This window comes from Actinia tenebrosa, unplaced genomic scaffold (assembly GCF_029948245.1).
Source record: "Actinia tenebrosa isolate PJP-AT-01 unplaced genomic scaffold, QUT_ActTen_1.0 PGA_scaffold4__44_contigs__length_22323623, whole genome shotgun sequence".
NCBI lineage: Eukaryota > Metazoa > Cnidaria > Anthozoa > Actiniaria > Actiniidae > Actinia > Actinia tenebrosa.
Window position 1 is genome coordinate 3,391,111 of NW_028292581.1, and position 12,194 is coordinate 3,403,304.

General features: G+C 38.4%; 2 protein-coding genes across 2 annotated transcripts; one reads left to right on the forward strand and one right to left on the reverse strand.

Annotated features, from left to right (window-relative positions):
• The first annotated feature begins 151 nt into the window (after positions 1 to 151).
• On the forward strand, positions 152 to 3,131 carry LOC116293224 (translin). Its single transcript, XM_031700629.1, has 6 exons — positions 152 to 253; positions 380 to 470; positions 914 to 1,013; positions 1,124 to 1,239; positions 2,274 to 2,353; positions 2,869 to 3,131. Exons 1-6 carry the CDS (start codon positions 158 to 160, stop codon positions 3,103 to 3,105), a joined length of 720 nt encoding a protein of 239 aa, XP_031556489.1. The 5' UTR covers positions 152 to 157; the 3' UTR covers positions 3,106 to 3,131.
• On the reverse strand, positions 2,831 to 12,119 carry LOC116293232 (uncharacterized). The gene is made up of 12 exons (XM_031700637.2): positions 12,035 to 12,119; positions 11,116 to 11,190; positions 10,714 to 10,821; positions 9,908 to 9,952; positions 9,196 to 9,283; positions 8,495 to 8,524; positions 7,887 to 8,032; positions 7,458 to 7,641; positions 6,896 to 7,072; positions 6,369 to 6,432; positions 5,772 to 5,813; positions 2,831 to 5,484 (listed from the first exon to the last, which is right to left on the reverse strand). The coding sequence occupies exons 1-12, from the start codon at positions 12,102 to 12,104 to the stop codon at positions 3,991 to 3,993; spliced, it is 2,523 nt and encodes an 840-aa protein (XP_031556497.2). The 5' UTR covers positions 12,105 to 12,119; the 3' UTR covers positions 2,831 to 3,990.
• Between the last annotated feature and the right edge of the window lie 75 nt (positions 12,120 to 12,194).

Genomic DNA, 12,194 nt, shown 5'->3' on the forward strand with positions numbered 1-12,194 from the left:
GATTAAAAATCATATAAGTGATATATGAAACTTTTAGTTTTTGTAACATTTCTAAATATTTACTAAAGCAAAGCCTTGGGCTTGCTGTGCCTTGGCGAGCAATCACTAAAAACATTAACCACTGACCAACTGGAATGAGCCTTCGAACAAATCCAAGATGGCGGACGGAGTGAGTCAAAGTTACAATGAGGGGGTTTCATCCATGTTTTCAGAAATACAAGGTTATTTTTCTGGTGACCAAGAAATCAGGGAGGTATGTACGTATGGATATTTCCCTCCTTAGGTCTTTCTTACTAATATCCATTTTTAATGGTTTTTTGGGATAGAATTCACGTTCATGCGCACATCAAACTGCACATTGATGTATTTATTTACTTAGGAAATAAGAGTTGCTGTTCGTAGTCTGGAACAAACAGCGAGAGAAGTTCTTGCAGTGATGCAAGGGGCTCATCAAAACCCCAGTACAGAAGGTAGGTCAGTAATTTTACCCTTGCAAAGCAGTCATCTGATGAGGAAATAAATTATTTTTGTTGCAGCAAAGAGTATTTGCGTTGATATGGTTGGTATTCATTTTAAGTATCGCATGAACCGTGACTGCAGCGGGAAGCGGCACATTAGCAGCGCAAGCCACTTGTGCTCCCAATCAAATATTTATCACGCACCTACGTCTTGCACAATTCGCCTGTATCTGCATGTTCCTCCAACTTCTGCCCTCCCTCCCTAGCTAATAACTTTATGGTCAGCCATGACTGGCAGATCTCATAAGACTGATACACAGCAATTAAACACCATGCCTCCAACTTTGTACATACCATGCAGGATCAATCCTCCAACTTTGTTTAAGCTACCCTGTTCTTCCACCCAAAATCTCTATAGCTAAGCGACTGTCACGTTTTCTTTTCATTACAAAAAGCTCTGGCAAAAATATGCACCAGAAGTAGGGAAAAACTGAAAGATGTTAAGATGCAGTATGCTGAATTAGAGAAAAAGATTCCTAAAGGCCAGTATTACAGGTAGGATAACAACGTTCATTTCCCCTTGCAAACAATCAATATATCAATCAAAAATATTTTTAATTTCTAAAGTCATTAGTGGTATGTTTCCTTCATGTTTTTCCAAATAGATATTGTGACCACTGGCGATTTGTCAACCAAAGACTAACTTTTCTAGCAGCATTTATCATCTATCTTGAACAAGAAAAACTAATAACGAGGGAAGAGTTGACAACAATGCTTGGAGGTAAAAACGAAAGAAACTCGCCTAACGGTACCTTGGTACCAGACGGATCTTCTTTCGAATAACCCTGGTAAAAGGGAAAGGAAGTGTGAAGAAAAGATCTTTAGTTTTCTTTTCTTGCGCGCTTTGCGTCTAATGCGCTCTTTGTTCGCAAGTGTCCCGAAATAAAGAGCTCAGCCCATTCAAAAAATCTGATCCTAAAATGCGGTTTTGAGGTTATTATGCGTGAATTCCTGTGCATGAATGATGCAGGGTTCAAAAAGGGATTTGTCATACTGACCATACTATTTGAAGGTATTGATCCCTAGATTTATTTAGATATTGTTAAACATAGAGTTACACGCACTAAAACCGTGAACATTAAATAGTACTAATTAGTACTATTTCATACAGAATCCTTCGTTTTCTATTGTTTAAAGTGCTACTACGACGAAAATCGCTCAAACTTGGATTCAGCTGAAACTTCCTAAAAATACTCTTTAAAGGTCCAATAATCACTGTATGAAGTGTTTTCTCGATATTCAGGACGAAAGTATATTTTTACGGTTATTTTTTGGAGTCTGTGACGTCATACACTCAACATTGCTACATATATTTCTTTGTATATAAATCCTTAATTTATTTTATTCCTATGAAGCCCAAAGGGTGGCTAATGTGCTTATTTCACATTACTTGTGCCTATAATTTATATTTTGGGGTGTTTGGGTATTTCTTTCTCCCTTTTAACTACTGATATTTTGATCATAAACTACAAAGAAATGTATGGAGCGATGTTCGATGTTGAGTGTATGACGTCACAGACTCCAAAAAATAATCGTAAAAATATCATACTTTCGTCCTGAATATCGAGAAAACACTTCATACAGTGATTATTGGACCTTTAAAGAGTATTCTTAGGAAGTTTCAGCTGAATCCAAGTTTGAGCGATTTTCGTCGTAGTAGCACTTTAATTATCACTATTTAGTGTTAAAAATTAGTATTTGTTTCACGGATTTAGTGTGAGCACTCTAACTCATCTTATCGTTACTCGCGTTTAGTTCAACATAACCAGGATCAAGGCTTCTTTATTGATTTAGATGATTATTTGATGGGAATTCTTCAACTTGCGGAAGAACTGGTAGGTAACAAGATATCATGTAAAAGTAACCAATCACAGTGACATGGCTTCTCGTCCTTTTTTAAACCTGCATTCTTTTGTGCCTTCATTCTCTTTTCGAAGCTCTTCCTATTTTATCGGAACTTACCTTACTGTTTCTAATTTTGAGGGTAGAATTAATGTACATTTATTTTTAAAAACGTTGTCGTCCGGCCAAAGGCGATAGACGCCATGTCATTCCGACATGGAAATGGTTTCGTTGAAACATTGAATCAAACTCAACACTAAGGTCTATGTTCTTGAAGAGGATGATGAAGAAGCAGAAACACAAGTCATTCCAGCTATTCTTGTATCTTGGAATGACCTATCTCCTATCGCTTTTCGCCTAATGCCTATCGCCTTTTGCGATGACGTTTATTGAAATAGGTGTGTACATCTAAGACACAAAGTACATACAAAACTCTACAGTACTTTGGCTTCGCACAGGAATAAAATATCACTGCTCTAAATATTTGTTTATTCATCATTTCTTTCAGTCCCGTCTTGCAGTGAACAGCGTAACAGCAAAGGACTATAATAAACCCTTACGAATAGCCCACTTCTTGTCCGAGCTTGATGCAGGGTTTCGTCTGTTGAACCTAAAGAACGATAGCCTACGAAAAAGATTTGATGGACTCAAGTACGACCTAAAAAAGGCTGAGGAAGTCGTGTACGACCTTTCAATTAGAGGATTGAAGCCTGCAGAAGATGTTGTGACCAAGACTGAAGATTAACTAAATAAAGATTTCTTTTGCGTATGGTTTTGGTTTCTAACAAATTGCTGTTATTGCAGGTGCATTTGATTTTAGCGCAGTTTGAAGCTTGGGTTGTAGATACAGAAAAAAAGCCATTTCAGTGCCTCAGTGATAACAGACTTATTATTTGGCTCCTTAAAATATCTAAGTCATTGTCGCTGATGTAGCTAAGACCGATGCGTCATAAGCCTCCCTTGCATAAAAGAGAATATAGATTCCAAACCTCCAGATTCTTAGGCTCATGTCAAACGTCGACCTTCACATGAGCTGATCCTAGTAACATAGAAGAAGACCGCCTTGGTTTTCATTGTTTCGATTAGGTTCGGCTCATGTGAAGTTCGACGTTTGACCTGAGTCTTGGACTGAAAAATTACTAAGTCGGACAGTACTAAATTAGATGTACGAAAGCCCAAACACTAGAAACCGTACGCGTCTCAGAAGTGATTTGCGTCGCAGAAAGACGAAAAGCGATCTAATGGAACTTCGACTGTAATGAGATGAAGTTGCGATAGAGGATTAAGAAACTAAAATCGAAGGCTACGAAAAGACGAAGAAAAAAAGATTTCTAAGCTCTTGCTTCACTACCTTTAGGTCTTGTTTTACATGTAAAATTTTGAATACTTAAAATATCTAAAAAAATGTATGTTCGGAACATCCAGAGAACATCCAGTGAACGTCTAGAGATGAAGAGAAAAACACCATTTACAATGTGTTCTCATCAGCCCATAGATATGGTGTTTTATAAAATGTCTTTGGTTACTATAGTTCATGAACACGAATGGCACTGAATGGACCGGCTGTTCTACTCGATGCGTCTAACAACTTCCACGCCTAAATCAGCTCAATAAATTCATTAATAGTCCTCTAGTCCGAGTCAGAAGAGCTGTCTCTGGGCTTTCTTTTGCTCCAGCCTGATGATCGTTTGTTAGCTGAGCGGCTTCGACGACGGCGTCCACTGCGACTGCGACTCGAACTCTTGCGTCGCCTGTCACGTGATCTACTTCGGCTCTTTTCTCTCCTGCCACGGCTCCTACTACGATTTTTCCGACTTCGATCACGAGATCTACTTCTACTCTTGCGGTCACGTGAACTACTCTTTCGGTCACGTCTTTTATCTCGCCGACCAGCTGATCTCTTTCGTTCACGTGATCTACTATTCCTTTCACGTGACTTACTCTTTCTTTCACGTGACCTGCCCTTTCGTTCACGTGATCTGCTCTTTCGTTCACGTGATTGACTCTTCCTTTCTCGTGATCGACTCTTTCTTTCACGTGACTTACTCTTTCTTTCACGTGACCTGCTCTTTCTTTCGCGTGATCGACTTTTTCTTTCACGTGATCTACTCTTTCTTTCACGTGACTTATTCTTTCTTTCACGTGACCTGCTCTTTCGTTCACGTGATCGACTCTTCCTTTCACGTGATATGCTCTTGTCTTTTTTATCCTTATCAGTACTAGATTCCTTGCGACTTCGATCCCTTTCTCGCCTGTCACTTGGGGATCTACTTCTGCGCTTTCTTTTTTCTACTTTTCTTTTAGATTCGGGAGAACTTTCAGAGCTGCTGCGCGATCTTCGGCGATTTCTTAGAGATTTCTTCTTAGTCTCAGGGGTGTTTGAACGGGTATTTCTCTTTCTTGGATTTCTTTCTGAAGACCTCTGTTGACCAGTTACTTCAGATTCATTGCCTAACAGTTTATTATCGTTACCAGAACTAAATAAATGTCTACCATGATCAGTGTCCTTAGCGCCGTCTAAGTTATCCTCCATTACTGGTATACCTTGTCTTGTTGGTTCCTCATCTGAACTTTGATGTCTTTCCCATCTGCTTGTGTTAGCAGCTATTCTAACTGGCGGTTGGCTTTGCTCCTCTGAATTGGTCAGTACTTCTTGGGAGTGACGACCGCGTTCCTTTCCCCCTTCCCTGCTATTTTCTTCCTGGTGACTTGAATAAATGTCTCTATCAACATTTTCTTTAGACTCTCTTTCAGGTCTCGCAGCATCAGTGATTTGATTTCGCTCCCATCTACTACTATCCCGAAAACGATCCTGCGTGTGCGGGACTTCGCGGGAACGATCCCGTGGCGGCGGCGAAGCGCTTCTTTTTGTATTTCTGCGACCAATAGGCGAAGCACTTCTTCTACCATTTCTGCGACCAATAGGAGAATGTCTTCGTCGGGTTGGAGATCTACTTCTCGACCTTGACCGATCTCTTCTCAGTGGTCTTCGGTTATCGTGATATGACCTTCTCGGGGACCTCGAGTGGCGCCGTCTTGGGGGAGATCGACTACGAGACCGACTTCGTGATCTACGACGGGTGGGCGATTCCTCTTGAGCGTCCGGGGGTGGAGTTCGATATCTCTGAAAAAAACAGAAAACAGAAACAAAAAACTTAATAAGGCTTGAACAATACAAGTGATATTTCTCATAATCATCACAACTCTAGCAAGCAATGACAGTCTCTTTGAAATATCCAATTGATAGAGAGAGTGGGTAAAGGACAAACCGGAATTTACCCCCTCCCCCTCCCCCCCGGAAGACTGAGCCCTTAGTGGTGAAGGAATAGTAGACGGCCCACCACGGCCTATCCAGTAGAATATATCTCTGTATCTCTCTTTATCTACTGCGCCTGTATGATTGTCACTCACCATTCTTCCACGACCTCGAAGTATTCGTCCTGAACTCGAGACCTGCCAAATGTAAAGGTCAATTACGTTAGTATACTGCGATACGGTACGGAGGGACGTAAAAGAACCACCCTCAGTGTCTGGCCTTTAATTTCTTAAGGGGTTGATTGTGGGATAGGTATGGGGATTTTACAGGGTAGGAAATTGGTGCATGTACCTCGAAGGGGACCCTGTGTCCTATTGTGCAGCACTAGCCTGAGGGCAAAATCAAACAAAAGAAATAATACCCGCCTTGTACCCTCCAGACCATACCATACCACCCCCCCCCCCCCCTCCGAAAACAATATACAGATTTCTTTTTTGATTTACATATACATGTATAATGATATATCTTCTCAAAGCATTACCCTGAATGGTAAACAAGAAAGTTGCACGTACTACGTAGACTAAAATGCAACAACTTTACTTTGTGCACATATACTAATTTTTCTTCAACTTCATTTCCACTTTCATCGATGAGTTTTACATTGACATTCTATGCATAGCGAGTTAGGTGAGGCACTTAAAAACATACCGCTGACTCATTTTTAGCAATGTTTCGTACACTGTTACTCTTACCCTTGGCTTTGAGTTGTTGACTGATTGAGGTGGTGCTCGATATCCAGGAGGGGACTTGCCTTTTCTGAGGAGGGAGTATGTTAGCATTTTCATTAATGTGAATAAACAAGTTGCCCTTGTATTTTATGGGGTTAATGTATGAATTTACAATCGTTTAATAGCTGTACTTCCTGTGCTGGGGTGGCTTCAATTACGGGTGAGACATACAGATTCGTCGTTAGTGTCACTCAAAGACCCATCTTACACTCCATTCTTGCTTATCAAGCACCTTTCAGTAAGTTAGTAAATATGACTCGACGTTCGTATCTCTCCAAGAACCATCTCGCACTCCGTACTCGCTTCCATTGAGCTAATAAGCATCTTTCAGTGAGTAAGAAAGTACAACTTGTGGCAAGTCTGTGGGACATCATCAGGGAAGGCGACCCCTAAATGAGACTTCGATTTTGATAAGATTTTGACCTTATACAAATATCTAACATGAAAAGACAAGCCTTAAAAGCATATAAAGAGAGGATATTTCCACCAACCGTTTCATTTCTTCTTTTCTCTTTTCTCTAACAGGAGAAGGAGTTCTACTTCTTCTCATGAGGAACGAGCTGGTTGGTACATCAGGAACAGCATCTATCTGTACTGCTGGCATGTACAGTGGGTTACCAGAGAAGGGTGCAGCCTCTTCATTGGGTTCACTCTTTTCCTTGTCAGACCTGTAAATCAGAATGACCCTTGCTATGTAAAATGTCCATGTTTAATTACAAAGCAAAAAAACCCTACAAGGTTAAGCTGAGAATGGCCAGAAATAAATACTCTAAATTTATTACAGTGTTTCCACATCACACATGTGAAATTGTACAGTTTGCCATCGCTACAAAATTGAAAAAAACAAACAGAAATGGTAAGAGCGCATGCTGTGTGCGGTTACATTATAAAGCATGCAGTAGAAGAACATGAGAAGTGTTAGTTCTCAACAGTTCTTGAGTGTTCTGTCAAGGGCACATGTTCATGGAACGTCATGGAAATGATATGATTGATGTTATCCAAAACCTATTAACGGAACTGCTACAGTATGGAATATGGATTTGACATACTTACCCACTAGTGACAGCATCGTCATCATCACCACTGCCACGTTTCTCTTTTTTCTTTTCTTTCTTGACCTGTTTTGTTTTTTTCTTTTTCTTTCCTTTCTTTCTCTTTCTTTCTTCATCTGATGATTCACTCTCACTTTCAGACTCATCTGAGGGAGAAACCTGCCGCTTCTTTTTCAATTTCTCAGCTGTTAAAAAGAAGAAATGACACATTAATTTTTCAGTCTACGTGTATAAGAATTAATCTATTAATCTATAAGAATTGTAAACACATTTAAGCATCAAAGTGGCCTAAAACTTAAACAGTACATAACAACAACAGCACACACACAATGTGTGAAGGTTTTTGAGAAGATAAATAATAAGCAAAACAACAACAACATCATGAAATTCCAGGAAAAGAAAATGCATTTGTCTCCTAAACTGTGTTTACCTTTTGCTTTTGATTTTGGGATGAGTTCTCCACAGTTCTCGATTCTTATATCAGCTATTGGGTGGCTCTTTTCGTTGGTTGGCTGGTTTTCAATATCTTGTACAATCTCAATACCTTGGATGACATGTCCAAAGACCACATGAATACTACAAAAGAAGACAAGAGATATGTTAAACTTGTGGCCCTCTATGTTTAACGTCTTTAAGTTAGATGGGACTGCCATTTTACCATTCTAACCATTTGCAGATATCTTCAGAGCAAAGATAGCACCTCTTACTCAGACATCTTAAGACCCTGAGTGTTGGTCCAGATAACAGACTGGTGTAAAGGTTAAAGTACAACAGTGTGTTTTGCACCCATCCCCTCAAGTACTGTATTTGGGAGTGCTGGGACGGAAACCAGAGAAGCTGTAGAGAAACCCTTAAGTTTACAAGGGAGATCCCTGTACATCATCACAGGCAATACCAATTCCAGGGATCAAACCATAAACCTCAGTGATGAGTGCACTTATATATCACCCTTGTCAATCAGCAGCTAGCACTTGTTTGTTATTGAATATGCTTTTTCTTATTTTATGCAGTTTTCTCGTAAATCATTATTTATCTTACCCATTGAGATGTGGTGCTGGTTGAGTTGTTCTGTGGAAAACAATACACAATATTACCTTACAAACAAAAAGTACATTTCCAGTAAAATGACCAGAGTATGTTATGAGGGTGGTGTGTGGATCAAACCCGGTTATATCCATTCTTTGAACATTTAGCCCAACAATCCAATAATAGAAAAGATATACATACACCATTTCCAGTAAAATGACCAGAGTATGTTATGAGGGTGGCGTGTGGATCAAACCTGGTTATATCCATTCTTTGAACATTTAGGCCCAGCAATCCAATAATAGAAAAGATATACATACACCAATATTGGAAAACTGATAGTAAAGTACAGTACAGTAAGTTTACTCCGACGAAGGACTAGTGTCCAAAACGTCAGTAAGTTTCTTCATCTTTTCACAGTGTAAATAATTTACCTTTTTATCATTACTGTTTCATTAGAAACACCAACGCAGCCCACACTAGTTTTTAGCTAGTTATCTCTTCTTACAGTGTATAGGTAAGGTATACTTGGCATGTCTTGTATGACAATGTACCTTAATAATCTCATGCTGTGACCCATACATGTATATATATATTCACACAAACTAGGGTCCAAAGGTTATTAACTATTTGGAATTGCATTTTCTGTCTTTTTCTGAAATTCAGGCATCCCAATCAAGGCATCCTATTGGATATAATTTACATTTACTCACATGAAAAACTGCGAGCCATTAGTATTGGGGCCTCTGTTGGCCATGGACAAAAGCATCGGTCTGTCGTGCTTGAGGTCAAAACTCTCATCTAAAATACAATGAAGAAGAAAGTTATATTTCTATTTTTCAGTAGAATCCAATAAAATACACATGCAATAATAACCCACTGTTTCTACAGGTGTAAATGAATGTATGAGAAGATGGTACTAAAGAATTATACACAGGAAGTCCATTGTGGTAGGCAATACTGTACATCCTTGTAGTACCACAACATATAAACTAAAAAAAAGGGTTACACTACAGTAATCTATTGCTATATGCCAGCCAAAGACTGATTGATTCACTAAACCAAGCAAAGTGCTAAATCTGTAGAGAGCTCTGGAATATATAGATAGTAGAGTGAATAGCATATATCTGTGAAAAAGTTAACTAACAAAATTGTACAAAGTTTTGTAAGTATACTGTCTACTAATAAAGATCTACTGAAGTTACTAATTTGTGCAAATTTGTGCAATTTCTTACAAAGTTTTTCACAGATATATGGTATGAACTCTACCACATATTATCAATAACAGTATAAAAGACCTATACTTGGGTTGTCAGTATATGGCATGCATATGTATAAATATATGACATGCCATAGTCATCTAATAAGAAAGGATTATCTGGCCCATCTTTATGTGAACTTAGTCATAAATATTTCAGATCTTACCATTAAAAGTACCACCATATATGGACTCTCCACCTGTGCCATTTCCTGCAGGATGAAATGAAAATTGGGATCAAAATTTACTCTACACTTTTGTTGTTCTGTTCTTTTCTAAGATAATACAGATGTCACCGAACTGGGTTTTCATGGCTGAAAAACATGCCACTGTCTACACATTGAGAAAGGAATGTATATTAAAGGTTTGATTTTCGTTGGCAAAGTCTTGGCCATTTGGAGGTGCAACCATGTCATGTTTTCCTGGTGTGAAAAATCCAGTTCACTAACATCAGTAGTAGCGAATATGGTCAATTATTATGGTATATCTTAAACAAACATCTTCATTTGCCATATCTTATGTAATAATATAGTAATATTGAGAATTTCCAGTTAAAGGATGAACTGTGTAGTAGTGTAAAGAGTACATGTATATGTATGAAAAATATACATCTGCTTGTGCACGTACAGTAGGGCTTCAACACTGATTAAGAGACACGTCTGTTTTTGAGACATATTTTTAGGCGCATATTATATAAATTATTATATTTTTCATATATATACTTATTTAGTAATATTTGTACTGCAGTTAGACCAGAATGCATCCTGTTTTTTCAACTTACAAAAGGTCTATAATAGCACTTTATCACATGGTGACTATTTGTTAACCCCCATAAATATTTATTCTCAGACACTTGAGAAGCTATGCTTGGTGGAATCCGTTGTTCCTACCAAAATAGCTGCTACTGTATGTGAAAAAGATCCATGTGTGTAAGCTTCATATAGGACCTTCTAGCTATACCCTGCCATTATACCTGAAGTGAAATCCCCTCCTTGGATCATGAAATCTTTGACCACTCTGTGAAAGGGGCATCCCTTGAAGTGAAGGTGTTTGCCAGTGACTTTCCCTACACCAGCATCTCCTAAGGAAAATGTGCAAATACAAATAGTAACAGTCAAAGAATTTGAATGGAATAATTATTTATAGAGGGGATCAAGCAAATATTAGGATGTCTGGATATTGAGTGATGGTATTCAAATATTTTATGCCCCTCCACAGTCTTAACTGCCATTTTCATAAACTGCGAGCTGCACATTACAATTTAGTTTTTTTGCTGCCGTCAATCAAAACTAATCATTTGGTACCTATTATCAAGACCCTCAATATATAAAATATTAAAATGATAGAATCAAAACTCAAAACCTATCAGAAATACCTGTACATAGAGATCTAAAGTTTTCACAAGTCTTTGGGCATACATCAGCAAACAACTCAAAGATGATTCTTCCAGCTGAAAAAAATAAAAAAGTATGTCATACAGAATAACCTGCATTGGACTAGCATTCTACTAAGGGGGGGGGGGGGGGGGTAGTAACATGAAAAGTATTACAGAAACTTTTAAGCTTGGGCCTGTTTTCTCACATGTCATCCTCTTATCTTATCATGTGCAACCATCAAGCAAAGAAATGGTACTGAGATTGGAAAATATAAGAGACTAGTATGGGAAAAGGACCCCCGTCTTTGTGGTCCCTGTAATCGATTATTCAATGCAATCAAACATTTGATTATATTTGGAAATCGAATGCAATCGATTTCACAATTCATTTACAATTTGGTCTGAAACTCAAAAGTGTAGTTCTGTTCTTAAAATATTTACAATTTGATTTCGTTTGATTGCCGAATGTAATCATGTGAGTGCATTCTATGGAACTGCATTTCCAAATCATTTGATTGATCACAATGGGATAAGTTAGGGTTATTCAATACTTGTGCCCTCTTCTTTTCTTATTTAATTGGTTTTACCCAACCAGCTGAGTTGAATTGTAAAGTTTCAATAAATAAACAGAGAGGGGTCTTTAAAAGACCCTGAACTGTATTCTGTATACAAACAACAAGCAGAAACTTATCGTTACCAGCAAAAGCTTAAGACAAATATTGGTGTTGACAGATCATAAGGTGTTACTGTCTCTTCCACGTGCTGTCAAAACAAGATCAACGGGACGCTGTCTGTAGTCACTCAACTTCATCCCAAATAAACACCCAAAAAAATACAGCAACACGTACAAATACTTCAACTAGGACCTCCACGAGGTAGTAATATATCTATAACAGGCAGGATGATGACAGTTCAATACCTTTTTCGCCATTAATAGTGACATCAAAGAAGCATCTTGGTCTGTAACCCTTGGCTTTAGGAACCGCCATCTTGGATCACTGCCCAGCTACCTCATGGGATACCACAGGAAACCCAAACATGTTTTTTGTGATAACAATATGAAACGAGAAATGTTTGTT